Consider the following 19,165-nt stretch of genomic DNA (forward strand, 5'->3'; position numbering starts at 1 on the left):
ATGACTGGCTATGCAATGATATTAAGGGATTATTGTTTATTAGAAGTACTGATGGAGTGCTAGTTATGTCTTTTTTTTTTTAAAGCACTAATGAGCAATATATCCATGCTGTACTTTTTATGGGAGAAATAACATAATACCTGAGATTTACTTTAAAATAGTACAGAAAATAACCACTGGAAATGTATCTATATATGTCTCCAATGGCCAAACATTGATAATTATTGAAGCTAGTTAATGGGTCCATGGTTATATTAGACTGTTCTACTTTTCTCACGTGTTTGAAAATTCCAATATCAAGCTAAATTTAAAAACTTAATAAATTTAAAAACAGCACAGAATGGAACTGTAGACCCAGAAGTGAGTTCAAAGGATGTCAGAGTGCAACAGAAAGCTTTGGACCCAGCACACAGAAGGACCGTTCCCTCCGGGTAATCAGTAACCGCTACGGGAGACGTTGACAGCAGATGGGCACGCTGTTTATTTAAAATGTGGACATTGAACACCTGGTGATCTGGGGCTTTCAACCACTAAGTGGCCAGAAAATGCCAGAAACGGCCAGCCTTGGCCTCAGACTGTACAAACACGCGGGAATAGCCCGAATCTGGAATTCTGACAAGAAAAAAATTCCCGCTGAATATATAAGACATCAAAGTCTCCTGGGTAAGCAAGTTCAAGTTTTCAACACTTCCTGGGGTACTTGGGTGGCTCTGCTGGTTAAGCGCCCAAGTTCGGCTCAGGTCCTGATTTCATGGCTCATGGTTTAAGCCCCGCATCAAGCTCTGTGCTGACAGCCGGAGCCTGGAGCCTGCTTCAGATTCTGTCTCTCTCTCTCTGTCTCTTCTCTGCTCATGCTCTCTCTCTTGCAAATATAAATAATCATAAAAGAATTTTCAACATTTCTTTAGAGAGATAGCAACTCTTTCAATTTGTAGAGTATCTGTTATGTGCCAAGCATGTATTAGGCACTTGATAAGCATACTCACACATCTTTTAAAATAATAATGTTATGTATGTAAGAAGCTTTCGTGCAGAATCCCTGATTTAAAGGCTTAGATATTCCTATCTGATCAATAGATCACAAAATTCCAAGGTAAAAGCACTCTTGGATATATCTACAGAGAGGTGGTGGAACCAGGAGAATTCAGCCATTGCAGAAGCCATGGTGAAGTCCCGTCCTTTGGAGGACGTGCTTTAATAAAATGCATCTCTCTCTGAGTAGCTTGAATGTCAGACAGATGTGGTCTTTGCAAAAGAGAGGAGAGGGAAGGGAAGGGAAGTTGGACAGAGAGAAGGAAAAGGAAGGGGAAAAAGAAGGCAGGAAGGCAAAAAGCTAATTGGGCATTTACGGGGCACATAAAAAGCCATCGCATTCCTGTCGGAATCGTACTGTGTACCCAGAGCCATCCTCAGAAGAAATCATCCATCCTGGGAGCACTTCCCAGCAAGCTGGTCATCTCCTTCCTGGCAGGAGGAGACGAGCAGCGTTGTCTACTATGGTCATGAATTTGATGGCAGATTTCCAGGAGGTTTCTAGTCCACTGGAAGATTGTAACACTCCTACTCCTCCCCTGAAGACGCAAGGAAAGGTGAAAGTAAAGTTAAAAATTAAGGGTTTAACTTTGACATGGTGAGGTCATAACAAGGATTTGGTGAAGGATTAATGGGACTAAAATTGGTAAATCCAGAAATTCAGTACTTTTGAAAGTTCAAGGTCTTCAAAGGGAAGAAGGAATTGCTTTTCTGTCCTGAATCAGGTCAGTCTTACTCTTAAGTTGCTACTCATTAAATGAAATTAACAGTTCCTCAGAACGACGGGGGGCGGGGAGGGGGGGGGAGGCTTCTCTCTTAAAGATCCTATCAAAGGTGTTTAGCCGGCTGGGGAAATCTGGGGGGAAAATCTATTTCCACAGATTTTTCCCAAGGGAGAGTAAAAAGAGCCTATTTCTAGGGATTAATGTGAGGTGAGCAGTTGTGCGGACAGACAAGGAAAGAGAAGCATATGCTGTGTGTTGCGTGCTGCTTGCATATCTGTGAGTGGTGCGGGGTGTCGGTGGTGTGTATGGTGGAACGTATGCGTGAGTGCGTTTGTGACGTGTGTGCTGTGCTGTGCGGAGCTTGTGTGTGTGTGTGTTGTGTTGGGATGTGTTCGTATGTGTGGTTGTGTGTGGGTGCAGAGCCCATGGGTGTTTGTGTAGCATGAGTGTGGTATGTGGGCATGTTTGTGCATGTGTATATTGTGAAATAAACAGCAGCCAAGGAGATATTTCAGCAGATGATAATGGTGGTTGACCAACCGTTCATTCAAAACCAGTTTGCAAATCCAACCTTAGGGACTTGTTCTTCAAGCATCCGGTCATCTAAGGTGATGTGGCCACATCTCAAATCATAGACGGGCACTGGACCAGTGTCCTCGGGCGGTAAGTGCGGACCGAGCAGTGGTGGAGGCCCTGTGGGCAGAACGACCCGCTTCCCTGTGGGAAGGCAAGACTAAGAAGCAGAGAGGTCTTTTTCAGCTGTCAGGATATATGAAAAAATAATTTATTTTACCTTTACGTGTTCCTTTCCCGATGTTTTTTGTACATCCCCATTTCTGACCTTCAGCAATCTCTTCCTGCCTGAAAAAATCTTTATTTTCTTGCTGTAAAAATGCAGTCATAAGACATCTTTTAACACCCTTGTAGGCCAGGTCAGTTTATTCTCTTGGTTTTTGCTTGTTTGATTCACTTTTGAGGGGTATTTTCACTGGACATAGAATTATGGGTTAGCAGGGTTTTTCTTCTTTTTAAAAATAACTTTCAGGGGGTTATAGATTTTTAATCAACCAGGAAGGCGTAAAAGTGCAATGTCAAAGGAAACACATGATTATGTTAAATGGGTTCTGGTGTACGGAACAAGCCTCCCTTTGATGCATGTTTTAAGTCAGAAGGGAGTAGTGGGTGGTTCTGGTGGGTTCTTCCCTGGGTTATGCTGACACCAAATGTTTTGCCCTTGTACTGCAGACCAAACCCTTCAGCAAGAAGAGAAAAAACTGGAACCCCTCTGTGCAGATGGATAACCAGTTCCCTCCTAGGAAAGGTAGAGATTATTCTCTGTCCCACTGGTTATGCTTTCTTCTTCTTACACGACATCATAGGTTCTAGGTGAGCGCATTTTCCCATAAAAAACATATAAATGGTCTTAAAAATGTTCAGGAAAAGAGACGAAAAAGTTAGTCCTGCTATAGTTTTCTTTAGAAAAACCCTAGGGGCACCTGAGTGGCTCAGTTGGTTAGGCATCTGACTCTTCCTTTTGGCTCAGGTCATGATTTCGCAGGTTCGTGAGTTTGAGTTCCACATCGGGCTGTGAGCACTCATGGTTTGGAACCTGCTTGGGGTGCTCTCTTCCTCTCTCTCTGCCTACTTCTCTGTTTCAAAATAAATAAATAAACATAAGAAAAAAGAAAAACCCTAAATAAAAACCATTCATATTTTTTATTTCAATTCTTATATACTTGTCCGCTTAACCATGTGACGGAGAGGATCAGAAAGAGGTAAACTATTTTTGCTTCATCTCAAGGAGAAAGAGACAGAGCCATGGATGGAAGTGACGCAGGATAAATGTCCTTGAGTCACTACATCCTTGGACATCAACATGTGGATATTGACTGAAAACTTTTGCAGACAAACTGCTTATTTTGAGCAGAGCAGAGGAAGGACAAGAAGAAATTAGCACTATGGTCCAGAGTTGCGTATTCGTCAAAGGGAACACAATCCCCGGAGAGGAGGTTGGCCAACGTATAATTTATGTAAAGATGAGGAGTCTATACATTTCAAATTTCTTCTTGTATTATTTGTGTTTCTTATGATTTGGGTCTTTTTTCTATCATCCCTTTAATCGATATTCAAATTTACATATGAATGTATAAAACATATAAGCATAAAAGCACATAAGCATATAAACTGACATGGATCTATCGTTGATTCTGCCCTTATGTTTAAAATTTCCTTCCTGTTAGGCTCTTGGGGTGAATTCCTTTGTTAATTTGCCCCAAGTCCTTGAATTTTCTCTTCTTTTCCTGTAAATCTCCTCGGGGCTGTACCCTTTGTTCTCACTGTCCACGAGCTGGGCAGGCAGGCCCTTACCTTTGCCAGGCCCGAGGACTTCAGAACTTCCTCGTGGTTTATTTTTTAACTCGAGACTTACTTAGAAGTAATTCACATTCTTCCTGGACCGAGTGCAGAGACTGAAAGGGTCCCCTAGCGGCCCCTGACTGGATGCCCTCCTCTGCATGCGGTGAGGACACTTCCCGCTTGTTATCTAGAGGCTTTCCTCTCTCCTCCAGGGATTTTCTTCCCTTAGTGTTTCCATTCATTTTCCAGGTCCATTCGCTTTCCTTTCAATTTTATTAANCCAGGCGCCCCTAAAAAAAAATTTTTAATGCTTATTTATTTTTGAGAGAAAGGCAGAGTGTGAGTGGGGTAGGGGCAGAGAGAGAGAGGGAGACACAGAATCAGAAGCCTGCTCCAGGCTCTGAGCTGTCAGCACAGAGCCCGAAGTGGGGCTTGAACTTACCAACGGTGAGATCCTGACCTGAGTCACTTAACCCACTGAGCCACCCAGGTGCCCCTTTCCTTTTGGTTTTAAAGATAAGGTTTAGAAAACTTTGGAGCAAGCCATTGTCAGGGTGTGTGCATGCATATGTGGTGGGAGACATTTTTCTGATGGGCCCCGGACAGTCAGTGGGGGGCTGTAAGCCAGAGGAAGGACTGGCTGATGACCGGTGTTCTTCTCCCCGGCAAGCTTCAGGCCTGTTCACACGGGGAGACCATTTCAGCAGGGCCCCCGTCCGTGTGTTGACCCTTCACTGAGCCAGTAGGTGTTGGGCATCGAGTATCTGAGAAGAGGGTCTCTTCCTAAACCCTCCCACTGCCCGGGCGCTGGTATTTGACTCCTGGTGTCCCCGAGCCCAGGGAGGCAAAACAAAAACAAAAACAAAACAAAAACAGAAACAAAGAACACTGAGATCAAATGGCTTCAGGGACAAATCTGCCTTCACTGCTCAGTGTATGCCTTGAGGAGCCCGTTCTCACTAAACTCTTGGCCTGAATATTTCATTTTTTCTGGCAGATCAGACACACTTCTAAGGACATATTTAATTTTGAATATATTTCACCTAATAGTTTTATGTTTACAAAGGTAAATAAGTGCAGAAAACTAATTTTCCAGGCATTACTGCCTTTTTTTTTTTTTTTTTAAAGTAGCAGCAAGTCCAACATTTGTTTAGCTGAACTTCAAAACATTCCGGAGTCAGCAATGCCCTTTTACCCTCTCTCTCCCCCTTTCCGGACTGGAACATCTGTACAACTACCCAGTGTCTGCCGCAGGGTGTGTGACAGGAGGAAGGGGAAATGTAACTTGCTTCCCCCTTCCCTAAGTCCACAGACACAGAAATATTGTGCCCCGTGGGGATTATTGCTAGGACCCTCCTTCACATGGGTTTGAGATCACTTCGATGATGAGATCTGTGACTTTGCGCTAATGAGATTTTGAGGAGGCAATGGACTTGAGCAGATATTGTATTATGAGGTGAGACTTTTAAGGACCCATGGAAGGGGGTGAATGTGGTTTGCATGGAGGATGAACATGAACCTTTCAGGACCAGAGGCTGGACCGTGGTGGCTAGTTATCTAAGACTCTGGCCCCTGGTGTATACGCACCTTCCGCCAGTCATTTAAGCAAACACTAAGCGAGGTGCTGCCTGAAGGGATTTAGCAGATTTAAATATGGTCCCAAATGAACTGGTCTTAAGGTAGGGAAATTATCCTCCTCAGCGGGGAGATGGAGACCTCAGTAGCAGGCCCATGGACAACTGAATTCTTACAATAACCTGAATGAGAATGGAAATAGGTCCCTGCTTACAACCTTCAGCTGAGAGCTCAGCCTGGCTGATCCCTTGATTTTAGCCTTTGAGACCATGAGCAGAAAGCCTAGCTGTGCTGTGCTAACTCTAGGCTAAAACGTCTCAGCTGCAGAGCTGTGTTTGTAAATGGTTGTTGTTTTAAGCCATTAGGTTTGCAGACTTTGTTTTTACATAGCAATAGAAAAGGAGCAAGCTTAGTAAGCACATCTGGGACAAAACCTTCAGCAAGCGTTATCTCAACTGTAGAAACGTTAGAGCTACTCCGTGTCAATCAGGAACAGTGGTATGAAAGCCAGGGAGGCTAAGTGCAGTCAACAATTCACTGGTGGCTCTGATCCAATGAAAACAAGAGATTAAAGACATGAGGATAGCAGAAGAGCCAGTAATATCATCATTTTTAAATATTCCCCACATAGAAAACCTCCCCAAATTAGCAGATGAGTTTTTAGAAACAAGGGTGACTTTTGGCTAGCTGCCTGGATACAGTATCAATTTTTAAAAGCTTAATTCCTTGCTTTTTAAAAAATTTTTTTTTAAAACATTTATTCATTTTTGAAAGACAGAGCATGAGCAGGGGAGGGGCAGAGAGAGAGGGAGACAGAGTATCCGCAGCAGGCTCCAGGCTCTGAGCTGTCAGCACAGAGCCCGTAGCGGGGCTCGACCCATGAACCAAGGGATCGTGATCTGAGCCGAAGTTGGGCACTTAACCAACTGAGCCACCGAGGCACCGCCTAATTCCTTTCTTTATACCAGCCACAGGCAATTAAAAGATGAAACTAAAGAGACACCAAATTACCCTCCATTGGGTTGTAACAATTAGGTTCTCTCTTCTATTCTTTGGAGCTGGCCAACCAATGGGCTTTGGGATCTATGCCAATCTGATATATGATCATGGTTGCTCAGTACCTTTTTAAGATTGATTGAAGTACAGTTACATATAATAAAATCACAGATCTTAGGTGTACCTTTAGATGGGTTTTGACAAATGGCTAGATTTGTCAACACGACTTAGAATATTACATTACTTTAAAAGTCCCACCAAGTCCCTTTCTGGTTCTTCACCTAGAGGAAATTGCTATTCTAATATCTAACCACCACAAATTAATCTTGCATGTTTTTGAAATTCATAAGAATAGGTATCGCTAGTATGCCCTCTTGGGTGTCTATAGATTCTTAAACTGAGCATATTTTTGTTGCGATTCATCCAGATTTTTGAGTGTGTATTTCCTTCCTTTTTATTTCTGAGTAATGCCCATTATATTAATATAACCCTGTATATTATAACATTATAATATATTATTCATCCATTCCAAACATTCAGCTGCTTTGAACAAGCTGCTATAAACATTTTGGCATGTCTTTTTGTAGACGTATGTTGCTATTTCTCTTGGGAAAATGCCATTTGTTGAAAAAGACTTTATTTGGCTTCGCTGAATCGCATTAGTGCATTTATTCTACACTGATTATTTTCACCTAAAACGACCTCAATAAGTAAATTTTTATTGCAATTTTTAAACGCCAGTTTTCTCAACAGTGTGCATATTTGAGTTTCTCAACCAGACTATTCATACAACTTTAGAAAATGAAGCAGTTTCCTTGAGAGAAAGTCTTTGCTCTTATGGGGTGGGGGGGTGGTGGGGGCTTACTTCCAAGACTAATGCAGAGTATTTGTAAGTGCTCGCTATAAAATAAGAATGAGCCAAAGTATCTGGAGGGCTGGTTTAATTTTCTAGGACATTCTTGTTGGGATTATATTTTAGGGAGGTATGGGATTATTATTTCAGTCACACAGCTTCTGGTTGTATCATAATTTCTTATAACATAACATAACATAACGTAACGTAACGTAACGTAACATAACATAACATATATGGCTCCCAATTTCTGAGTTCCCTTCCTGAAGTTACCGCATGTTTTTACCTCAGCTATGTTAACGATGGACACTCTCTGTTTTACTTCTTAGTCCCAAGTTTTTGTTCCTTCCGCTATGGACTGTCTCTTCTCTTGCACGCCTGTAACAGCATCATAATGTCCCAGCGCATGTGTCTGAGCCTCACAATGGTAGTCATGGTGAACAGCACGGACCCACACGGTGTGCCCAACATCTCCACGGAGGAGAACCTGGATGTCATAAAGGTATATGAAAGATCTGCCCATCTCTGTAAGATTAAAATCCTATCTTCTAATTAAGTTGTGTAGAGACTGAATGTTATCATAATTGATGGGACAATAATAATTAGAAAAAGAAGTTTAAGTCTTCATCCCTTGCTGATAATAACCTAACTAAACATGCCCCATGATTACAGCATTCCTCAATATTCATAAAGGGCTTTGGTGTGTGAATACTTCTATGTGAAGAAGAAAAAAAACAAGCATTAGGGTGTATAGAATTGAGAAGTTTGGCCCAGCAAAAAAGAAGAAAAAAAGAAAGCATTTTCAACCAGAGTGGAGTTCAAGATACATTTTTTAAAAAAGTTTCTGAATATACAGTATATTTACATACTATTTCACTAATTTCATCTCTGGAAGGTAATAAGGTCATGAATGGCTAGCTGTCAGAAGATGTAGAACAGGGAAAAAATGGAAATGAATGGGGAGAATATTTTTTCACTAGATTCTTCCTATCTTCTTTTATGAATGCATAGGAAACATGAACTTTTTAAAAAATTTTCACCATTTTTTACATTAAAAAAATACCACACTACATGCAATGTACCACCCCTTAATTTTTTTTAGCATCATCATCATCAGAACCAGGCTTAGGTATGACACATATGTAGGCACTCCCAGCCAGGGAATTTTTTTTTTAAATGTTTTATTTATTTCTAGGAGAGAGAGAGACAGCGTGAGCAGGAGAGGGTCAGAGAGAGAGGGAGTCACAGACTGAAACAGGCTCCAGGCTCCGAGCTGGCAGTCAGCACAGAGCCCGATGCGGGGCTCGAACCCACAAACCGCGAGATCATGACCTAAGCGAAAGTCGGACGCTTAACCAACTAAGCCATCCAGGCGTCCCTCCCAGCCAGGGAATTTAAACTGACTATTAATTAATTATATTAAGAGCGCTAATGGAAAAAGTTGGCATGCCACCAGATAAGTAATGTCAGCAGAGATGGGAACTATAAGGAAGAATTAAAAAGAAATAATAGAAATCAAGGCAACTGTAATAGAAATAAATAATGTCTTAATAAGCTCGTAAGTAGTCTCAACACAGCTAAGGAAATAATCAGTGAACTTGAATATGGGTCAAAAGAAACTCCCAAAGCTGAAATGAAAGGATGGAGAGTTTGGGAGGGAAGCTTAATAGACTATCCCAGAATGGTGGGTAATATCAAGATGTATATAACATATGAATGGCTAGAATACCAGAAGGAAGAGAGTGGCAAGAAGTCACATTTTTTAAAATGTTTTTATTATTTATTTACTTATTTTGAGAGAGAAGGAGAGAGCACACCTGAGGGGGGGAGCGGCAGATAGAATCTCAAGAAGTAATGTTTGACAAACTCATGGCTGAAAACTTTCCAGAATCACTGGCAGGCACCAAATCACAAGTCCAAGAAGCTCAGGGAACACCAAACAGGATAAATATGAAAAAGGCAAATAACTAACAACAAGAAAAACAAATTAGACATATTTAAATTGCAGAAAACTAAGACAAAGAGAACATCCTAATTGAAGCCAGAGAGAAAAATATCTCACTTACAGAAGAACAAGGATATGAATTATAGAAGACTTCTTATCAGAAACCATTCAAACAAGAAGAGAAGGGAAAAAAAAAATCTTTAAAGTGTTGAAAGAAAAAAGAATCTGCCAAAATAGAATTCTATATCTGATGAAATTACCCCCAAAGTGAAAGAGAATAGACTACTTCAGGCAAATAAAAACCAAAGTAATTTATTGCCAGCAGGCTGGGCATACAACAAATGTTAAAAAATGGTAGATTTTAATCTAACTATAACAATAATCATTTTAAATATGAATGGTCTACACAGCCCAGTTAAAAGACAGAAATGATCAGATATTGATAAGAAATAAAGGCCCTAAGTGGGGATGAGCACTGGGTGTTATATGGAAACCAACTTGACAATAAACTATTAAAAAAAAAAAAAGAAATAAAGGCCCTAAGATATGGAGACTACAAGAAACTCTTCATAAATACAAAGACTCAAATAGATTAAAAGTAAAGAGATAAAGAAAGATGTAATCATTATCCAACCATGAAAACACTAATCAAAAGAAAACTTAAGTAGACATATTAATTTCAGGCAAAGCAGAATTTATAGTAAGGAAGATGATCAGAGATAAAGGGGTATTACCTAATGAAAAAGGAGTCAATGTCCAAAAAGATATAATAATCCTGAACATGCATGTCCCTAACAACAGGGCAGCAAAACACAGAAGGTGAAAACTGTTAGAACTGAAATGAGAAAGAGACAAATATAAAATTGGTAAATGTTTTCTATTTGTTACATCTCTTCTTTGTTTCTTTATTTTAATTCTCTTTTTTGCCTTCTCTGGGTTTAATTATTTTATACATGATTCAATTTTATTTTTTCTTTTCATGCATCTTTAAAAAAACACCTGTTTGATTTTATTTTTTATTTTTTAAAAAGTTTATATATTTTGAGCAAGAGTGAGTAGGGGAGAGCAGAGAAAAAGGGAGAGAGAGAATCCCAGGCAGGCTCTGAAATGTCCGTGAGAGCCTGACATGGGGCTCAAACTCATGACCTATGAGATCATGACCTGAGTCAAAATGAAGAGCAGATGCTTAACCAAGTGACCCACTCAGGCACTACCAAAAGACACCTGTTTTAGCAGTTGCCCCAGCATTTACAATATACATTTTTAATCATCTAAATCCACTGTCAAATAATAACAAACTGCTTCATGTGCATTGCAGGCACCTTATAACACAGTATTCCTAAGTTTGCTCTCCCATCTCTTGGGAAAGGTGCTGTTATTCATTTCACCAAACACATGCAATAAATACATGATTACATTACTGCTTTAAACAAATAGTTATCTTTTAGATTAATTCAAAATAAGTTATTCTTTTTATTCATTTTTAGAGAGAGAGAGGCAGAGGGAGGGAGAGAGAATCCTAAGCAGGCTCCATGCTCAGCACAGAGCCTGATGCAGGGCGGGGCTCAATCCCACAACCCTGGGATCATGACCTGAGCCAAAATCAGGAGTCAGACACTCAACCAACTGAGCCACCCAGGCACTTCCAAAATAAAATATTTTATCTCTTGATTTATACTCTTCCTTTTTAAATATAGATCCATGTTTCTGAGCTCTTTCATTTCTTTCTGCAGAAAGAACTTCTATTAAAATTTCTTTTGTGGGTAATGCTTTCGTTTTTATACCTAAGAAATCTTTGCAAAGCACAAGGCAGAAAACTACTTTTTTTGTTGTGTTTTCTTCTAGAACTTTTATACTTTTAGGTTTTATGTTTAAATATATGATTCATTTAGACTTAATTTTTATATATGTAGTGTTGAAGATTCTTTTTTACATATGGCTATACAATTGTTCTAGCACCATTTGTTTATTTTTTTTATTTTTTATTTTTTTTACAAATAGTTTATTGTCAAATTAGTTTCCACATAACACTCAGTGCTCATCCCCAAAGTGCCCTCCTCCATGCCCATTTGTTTAAAAGAGTCTTCCTTTTCCACTGAATTGTTTTTGAATGTTTATTGAAAAGTCAGTATTTGTAGGACTAATACCACCTACTTGATTTTAAGACTAATCGTAAAGCTATAGTAATGAAAACAGTGTGGTATAGCTCACAAAAGACAGTCAATGAAATAGAGTAGAGAGTTAGGAAATAGACTCAAACAGATGTAAACTCGTAATTTTTTCATGATCCACAAAAGAAAAGACATAAAATTGGACTCCACTCCATTCCAAAGAATGGAATAAAGTGCCAGAATAAAAAGACAGACTAAAATTGACAGAATAAAAAGACAAGAGACAGGGATAAATGTTTGCAAATTCTATCTAATAAAGGAATTCTATCAAAACTCGATAAAAATTAAACAAAAAGATGAGAAAAATGTGAACAGTCTTTTCACCAAGGAAGATACAGGCATGGATGGCAAATACCCACAAAATGATGTTCCACATCATTAGTCATTAGGGACAAGCAAATTAAATCCATATAGGTTTACTACTATACACGAATTTAAATGGCTAAAATGATAAAGATTGCACATACCAAGTGTTCCCAAGAATGTGGAGGAACTGGAAGCTTCTAACATCGTTGGGGAGGATGTAAAATGGTATAATCACTTCCGTTAAGCATGCACCTACAATATGATCCCCCCCATCTCATGCCAGGTATCTGCTGAAGAGAAATGAAAGCATATGTCCATACAGAGACTTGTACACAAATGCTCACAGTAGCTTTATTTGTAATAGCCCAAACTGGAAACAATAGAAAGGTTCAACAGATGAATGGGCACACAAACTACAGTACAGTCATAGAACAGAGGACTACGTATGCTAAAAATAAATGAATGATAAAAATAAATGGATAAAACTCAAAATGAGTAAGCCAAATTTATAGAAAATAAAAACTACATCAGAGTGACAGGCAGGAGGTCAGTGGTGGGAGAACAGGGTGGAGGAATTACAAAAAGAAGTAAGGAAACTTTTGGAGGTGAAGAAGACATTCATTGCCTTGACTGTGGTGATGGTTTCATGAGTGTGCACATAACTAAAAATGTATCAAGTTGTACACTTTATGCCAAAGATTAAGTATGCAGTTTATTGCATCATTTGTCTCTCAAAAATCTGTTGCAATCTTTTTGTCCAATTTTTTTCTTGAATTATGTTCTGAAACATTTGTAGTATTCCATTGTTTTGGTTTCAATATTGAGAACCCCATAGTCTAGAGAAAATGGGTACTCAGGGAGGAGGGTACTGAACCCTTTGCTATAACAAAAGAGCCCCTCTAGAAGATCCTGCTATAATCCAGGGAAACTGATCTCCTTCAAATCAGAGTCACACAAAAGGAATTCTCTTCGCTGTCATACAAAGGTACTAGATGGAAAAAGAGAGAGAAAATACAGCGTGTCAATATCCCAAACCATGAAATCTCACCAGAAAATTGTTTCCACAGTGCAGATCTGAATTGTAACCTGAAATTACAAAATGCACCTAAAAACTAGGGAGGCCATTATATTTATGGGTGGAAGACCACAGGTCAGTAGGCACAGGAGCTCAGAGCAGAGATGGCCCCATGACAGGAGGGTGGCTCAGGCAGTAGAGCAGCGAATACAAGTGGATTGACAAGACTCAGGGGAAGATTTTGGAAAAACAAGACAGAACATTCTAGAAAAAGAGAGAACCAAGCACAAAAAGAGAGCTGACCTTCTACCTTCACTGTCTCATCTAATGATCTTCACAGTTCAGCCTGACACCTTTTCTTCAAGATTTGATCAATGACTGTTTTTCTCCTCAGGAATAGTATGTATGTGGGGAAATGTCTGTTTGGGGAATGAGGGTAAGTTAATAGAGGAGTTGGAGGAAGACAGAAGGCAAGAGGTGATTAATGGTTGTGCGAAGTATAGTGTTCCATGGAACACTTGCCATGCAGAGCAGCAGTGTTCCAGGAATATAAGTATTAAATGTCTACACTGTACTGACGGTAGAGATGGCACAAGAACTTGACATTAGACTTGAAGAGACCAATGTGAAATGTCAGTACACATAGGAAATGATGTTATAAAGGAGCAGCAAAGGTCCCACGATAGAGAATGAGGCAGAGGTGAGCTCCTTTACCCCAAGGAAGCCTGCAGACCAGTGTCCCTCTCCAGTATGCAGAATGCCTCTTGTCTCCTCTTTCTCCCCCCCACCCAGAACCCTGTGTACAACTGGAGTCCTAAAACACAGGGCATCATCTTCAGTTCCATCTTCTATGGCATACTCATCATCCAGATTCCTGTGGGATACTTGTCTGAAAAATACTCGATCAAGAAAATGATTGGCTCTGGATTGTTCCTCAGCTCTCTATTTAGCCTGATCCTGCCGATGGCCGCTGAAGGTGGAGAAGCTTGGATCATTGCATGCCGGGCGGCACAGGGAGTTTTCCAGGTATTAAAATAATGCAACAAGTGAGCAGGGTTTAAATTCATAGGAAGCATCAGAGATCAGATGTCCTAATCCTTGTAATTTCAGGGGTCGGCATTAATAGCGCAGCATGCAATATGGGTCAAGTGGGCTCCTCCCTTGGAACGAGGCCGACTTACCTCCCTGAGTCTATCAGGTAATGACCTTTACCTACAAGGTTTGAGTGCCACAGCCATCTCACTGTACTAGGTTCTTCCTAAGCTGGAAAGGACGTGTGTTTTGAACTGTCCAGGGCTTTGTAAACCATCTGTGGTGGCAACTTCGCTTTAAAGATGTGGAGACTGCCTGGAATGAAGAAGAGACTTCTGTATCTCAAGCAACAGAAAAAGAGAGAGAGAGAGAGAAAAGCAAATATTTTATTCGTTTCTTCTGCCCAGTGTTTTGCTCTACAAATGTATTTTACCGGAAATTGTTCATTGCTACTGTGATGCTACATTATCTCTATGTTCAATGCCTGTGCTCCTTAGGTGTGTTCTTTGTGCTTTCTGATTAGGAATTCTGCTGGGGTCTTTCATTGTTCTGCTTGTGACTGGGTTTATCTGCCAATCCCTGGGCTGGCCCATGGTCTTCTATATTTTTGGTGAGTCTCTGTAAAATCCCAGTCATTATTCAGAATTGAAAAAATCTAAAAAAAACTGACTAATGTAATAATTAATATAAAGTTAATGACATTAAAAATTATCAATCTTATTGGGGGTAAGAGGTCAGCATTCATTAATTTCACATTCCAAGCAGAATTATACATGTGTTAGTGTACCTCACCTCCACAATTCTGTAATGTACAGATTCATACCCCTTATATGAAACTCTTGGAGAAAGGGATGAACAGAATAGATCATTTTTCAGATTCCAGAAAGATAATATGATGACTATACTATTTATGTTAATTATGATGACTAAACATGATCTAGAGTGCCATCTCATAGTCAATCACATTAACTTCTCCTTTTTAATTTTTAAGACAGAGAGAGAAAGAGAGAGTGGGAGAGGGGTAGAGTAGAGAGAGAGAGGGAGAGAGAATCCCAAGCAGGCTCCATGCCATCAGCACAGAGCCCAATATGGGGCTCGATCCCACGAACTGTGAGATCATGACTGAGCTGAAATCAAGAGTTGGATGCTCAACCAACTGAGCCACCCATGCACCCCCTCGATATGAGGTTTTATGTTTATTTGGCTTGGCTAGAAGTTAGGTGTTGCTTATTGTTTGCAATAGCTGTAAGTTTCAGAGGCTACAATTTCCTCTTTGTTTTTGTGTTTTCATAGGCTACTTAAATAAAGTTTGAGACATGCAGTTTTTCCATTTGATTCCCATTTGCATACAGGGAAAGAACTGATGGGGTGGTAAGATGTGTGTAGGACAGAGTGTTCTATAGTCATAGGATTAGTCTCAATCGTCCAGTGAGCTATGCCTCTGGGCTTCTCCTTTACAAGTCCGTCTCAGTTTTCCACCCATTAGGTGAGACAGGAAGGCCAGAGGGGGTTGGAGGTGAGTATTTCCCTTCCCTTAAGTTGGTTAGGCTCAGTAAAAGTTTCCCTTGACAACTGGCTTTGCTAAGAACAGAATGCTCTAGGCATAATTCAGACTGCTGCTCTCCCTTTCCCGGCTATTAGGAGGTAGGCATTTTTCTTTGATCTCCACTTCTGGTTGGTCTCCTGGAGGTAAAACTCACAATAAGCATAAGGGTCCCTCTAGAACTCCTCCCCACCCCAGATTTTTTAACCTCTTAAATTTGTCCACACAGCCTACCCCAATTAATCCTTTAATCAGTTTTCCTACCCTGGTACCGGTTCCCATGCAGTTTTATGCTCAGGGCTCTCTTCCATGGAGTTGTAATTCTCTGTATCCACCTATCCGTCTCTCCAATTTGGGAAGCCATAGCTTGCCTTATGACCCCAACTCTTGAGGGATCCAAGAAGAGTTGTTGAGTTTTGGTCTGTTAAACATTTTTCTTTAACAGATGGGAGGGATGACTTCCAAGTTTCTTAACATGCTGGATCAGAAACCAGAAGTCTCTATCCAGGTCATTCTGAAGTTATCGTGGTTAACACAGGATGAGAAGACATATTACATTCAAGTGAATTACCAATCAGTAGCTTTATTTACAACTTCTAAATGTGTTGTGTCTTGCCCCGGGCCTCACGAATATTAGAGCTGGCCAAGCCTCCAGGCCCAGAAATCAAGCCTTCAGCCCACATCTGACCTGACCTCTCAATCATACCCAACAATACCGTAGGGGCCTCTGCCTGACTCTCTGTCTGGACGTCATTCTTCCGGCCCTTCCTGCTCAGTCTTGTGCAAACTTTTGCTCTTCTCCTTGCCATGAACTCGTCCTTCAAAGCTCTGCCCCAGACTAATCCTCTAGATCATCTTCCCTCTCTAAAATCGTAATTCATGCTAAGTGTCAGTGACCACTTACTAACCACATGTCCCCACACAAGCAAGCTTGCCTTTCTGCACATGAATATTCTCATTTTGAAAAAGAGCTAATAGCACCAGAGGAGTTTTCTGAGCGTTGAAGATGTTATATAGAAATGTATGTATTGCACATTTATTAGGTGTTCACTTCTCTCCACTAACATTTCACCTTGAGATTAGGTCCTCAGGCCACAGAATGAGGTGGGAATTGTATATTGTCAATATGCTTTAAAATTTTTTTAATGTTTATTTTTGAGATAGAAGGCAGAGCACGAGCAGGGGAGGGCCAGAGAGAGGGAGACACAGAATCCGAAGCAGGCTCCAGGCTCTGAGCTGTCAGCACAGAGCCTGACGCGGGGCTCAAACACATGAACCATGAGATCATGACCTGAGCCAAAGTGGGACGCTTAACCGACTGAGCCACCCAGGCACCTCTGTAAACAGTGTTAATGTTGCTGAAACAGTGTTGTAAAAGTCTGAGATCTTACCACGGCTCCAGCTTTCCATGTGGTTTGATCCCATTACCCGTTATTCTCATTATCCAACCCCCATACCCCTTGCTTCCTCTGCAGTCATACTGGCCTCATACCCTAAGGTTTTGGCGCTCTCTGCTCCCTCTGCCTGGAGTGTCCTTGCCCCACATCCACGTCCCAGCCTCCACAGAGCACAATACACCTCGCTTCCTCCCCCACAACTTCTTCCTACAACTCTTGCCACTGACATTTAACACCTTTTACTTATTTACTTTTCCTGCTCTCTTTCTCATCCACTAGAACCTAAACTGCACAAAGACAAATTTCTGTCTGGTTGACCCACTGCTGCATCCCCAGGACCTAGAATAGTGAGCACATAGTGAGCATTTAATCATTCTTTGTCAAATGAAAGAAGGCACCTCTGGAAGACAGACTGATGGGCACTATACCCCCTGTCCTAACAGACAATTCCTAACGGAAGTCAATAGTATAAAACACGTGAAAATGACAAATCATTTGGCAAAGTCATGGAGGATTTGTATAATCCCTCAGGCCTGGGCTATATCTTGGGATGATGGCCAAGATGCAAACTCCCAAAGCCAGGTGACTGTCGAGCCCTTTGAGGGCTCGGCTGTGCCATCTTCTCAGGGTGGAGCCTGTCATAGAGCTGCAGGGGTGAGGGCCTAAGAGCAGGGAGGCCCCTCTCATGAGCAGAGGGATACAGAGGCTCCATCAGAGAAGCCAGAGGGCTTACTGCCCTTTCTGCAAAATTCATTCTGGAGGCAGAGGCAGCCTTAGATACAGAGGACAACCAAAAACGCAAGTCTTGTTGTAACGTTGTAAAGAAGAAAGAGGAGGTCCAGGACCGATAATGAAAAATGCCAGTGTGGGAAGGACACTTCCTACAGACAGAAGCAATTTCAGTTCCAACTTGTTCTACTTCGATAGGGGCCTGTGGCTGTGGCATAAGTCTTCTCTGGTTCCTTCTGTTCTATGACGACCCCAAGACCCATCCATGTATAAGCGTCAGTGAGCGGAACTACATCCTGTCGTCCCTCCACCAGCAGCAGGTAGGACACAGCTGCCCCCCGGGGCCAGCTCCCAGATTCCGTGCTGGAAGAACCGTGGGCCAGCTTCTCCTAATGTGCTAACAGTTCATGTTTGTCTGTTTGTTTGTTCCCAGAGCAGCTCAAGTACACGGTCTCTGCCAATCAAGGCCATGGTCAAGTCTCTGCCACTCTGGGCCATTGTGGTCGGTACTTTTAGTTTTCACTGGACAAATACCATCATGCTCTTCTACACTCCGATGTTTGTTAACTCCAACCTTCACGTGAATGTAAAAGAGGTATGTATACCTTTGTTCTCCTTACAACTTGATGAAATTTCTCATGACGCTAGTCCTGGCTCTTGGCTGCTCTACACTAGCTAGCTGATGCTCTGAACCTGGGCACTCACTGTTCCCAATTTTTGTGTCAACCTTTCCCGGACCAAAAGGTGGGGGCACAGTTTCTGGCCTCCACAAAACACACTGCTGTTCCCACAGTGCCTTACCTGCCATTCACGTCCAAACATAGTACTGAAGGCTCAACACCATCGTTCCCTACAGAGACTACTCCTTCCCTGCCACCCTGCCCAGCTCACACCCATCCTGTCTCTTAGGATAAGGCGATGAGTCCTGGGTTGAGAACCCATGATTCAGGTCTTGCTTTGAAAGGATGGGCACTATCATTGCTTGTCTGACTCAGAGAATCGTTGACGCCTGGAACTTATGTTCGACGCCATGGTAACCAGAAAAGAGTCTTATAGAAATGGAATGTTCAGAGTGGCATTCTGCAGTGAACATCCAGGAGCCCAGCCTAGGGGCCAACGTAACAGTGAGGTCATTTAAGCTCTCTCTGATTCAATTTTGTCCCCTCTGAGACCATAGAGGGATTGAAAGGATTAATAGCAGCCATCCCAAATAAGCACCCAAAGAATGTTTGTAATTGTTATATTCACTCTTTCTCCCCAGAGCCAGCTTTCTCTATTACCAAATGTAGTCTTCATCTCTATTATCCAGAACTTTCAGTTGCCGTAATACTAAAAATAGAAAACTAGACATACTGTGACAACTATTTATGTATTTACTTATTTATTTATTTTAGAGGAAGAGCGAGAGCACAAGCAGGGGAGAGGGGCAGAGGGAGGGAGGGAGAGAGAGAGAGAGAGAGAGAGAGAGAGAAAATACCAAGCAGGCTACAT

At 41.3% G+C, this 19,165-nt stretch overlaps 1 protein-coding gene and 1 long non-coding RNA gene across 2 annotated transcripts in view; one reads left to right on the plus strand and one right to left on the minus strand.

Annotated features, from left to right (window-relative positions):
• Positions 1 to 1,067: 1,067 nt before the first annotated feature.
• On the minus strand, positions 1,068 to 7,899 carry LOC144232874 (uncharacterized). The gene is made up of 3 exons (XR_013335549.1): positions 7,823 to 7,899; positions 2,329 to 2,474; positions 1,068 to 1,571 (listed from the first exon to the last, which is right to left on the minus strand). It is a non-coding gene; the product is annotated as an uncharacterized LOC144232874 (long non-coding RNA).
• The window catches only part of SLC17A1 (solute carrier family 17 member 1), a 29,747-nt gene continuing 13,617 nt past the window's right edge, over positions 3,036 to 19,165 (plus strand). Inside the window, exons 1-7 of the mRNA XM_077765713.1 lie at positions 3,036 to 3,078; positions 7,866 to 8,038; positions 13,766 to 13,999; positions 14,084 to 14,171; positions 14,529 to 14,615; positions 17,873 to 17,994; positions 18,108 to 18,269. Of these exons, the coding sequence (XP_077621839.1) occupies positions 3,051 to 3,078; positions 7,866 to 8,038; positions 13,766 to 13,999; positions 14,084 to 14,171; positions 14,529 to 14,615; positions 17,873 to 17,994; positions 18,108 to 18,269 (894 nt within the window). The 5' untranslated portion in view covers positions 3,036 to 3,050. The remainder of the gene's footprint in view (positions 3,079 to 7,865; positions 8,039 to 13,765; positions 14,000 to 14,083; positions 14,172 to 14,528; positions 14,616 to 17,872; positions 17,995 to 18,107; positions 18,270 to 19,165) is intronic.

Source organism: Crocuta crocuta, unplaced genomic scaffold, assembly GCF_008692635.1.
Source record: "Crocuta crocuta isolate KB4526 unplaced genomic scaffold, BGI_CrCroc_1.0 scaffold811, whole genome shotgun sequence".
NCBI classification, from domain to species: Eukaryota; Metazoa; Chordata; class Mammalia; order Carnivora; family Hyaenidae; genus Crocuta; species Crocuta crocuta.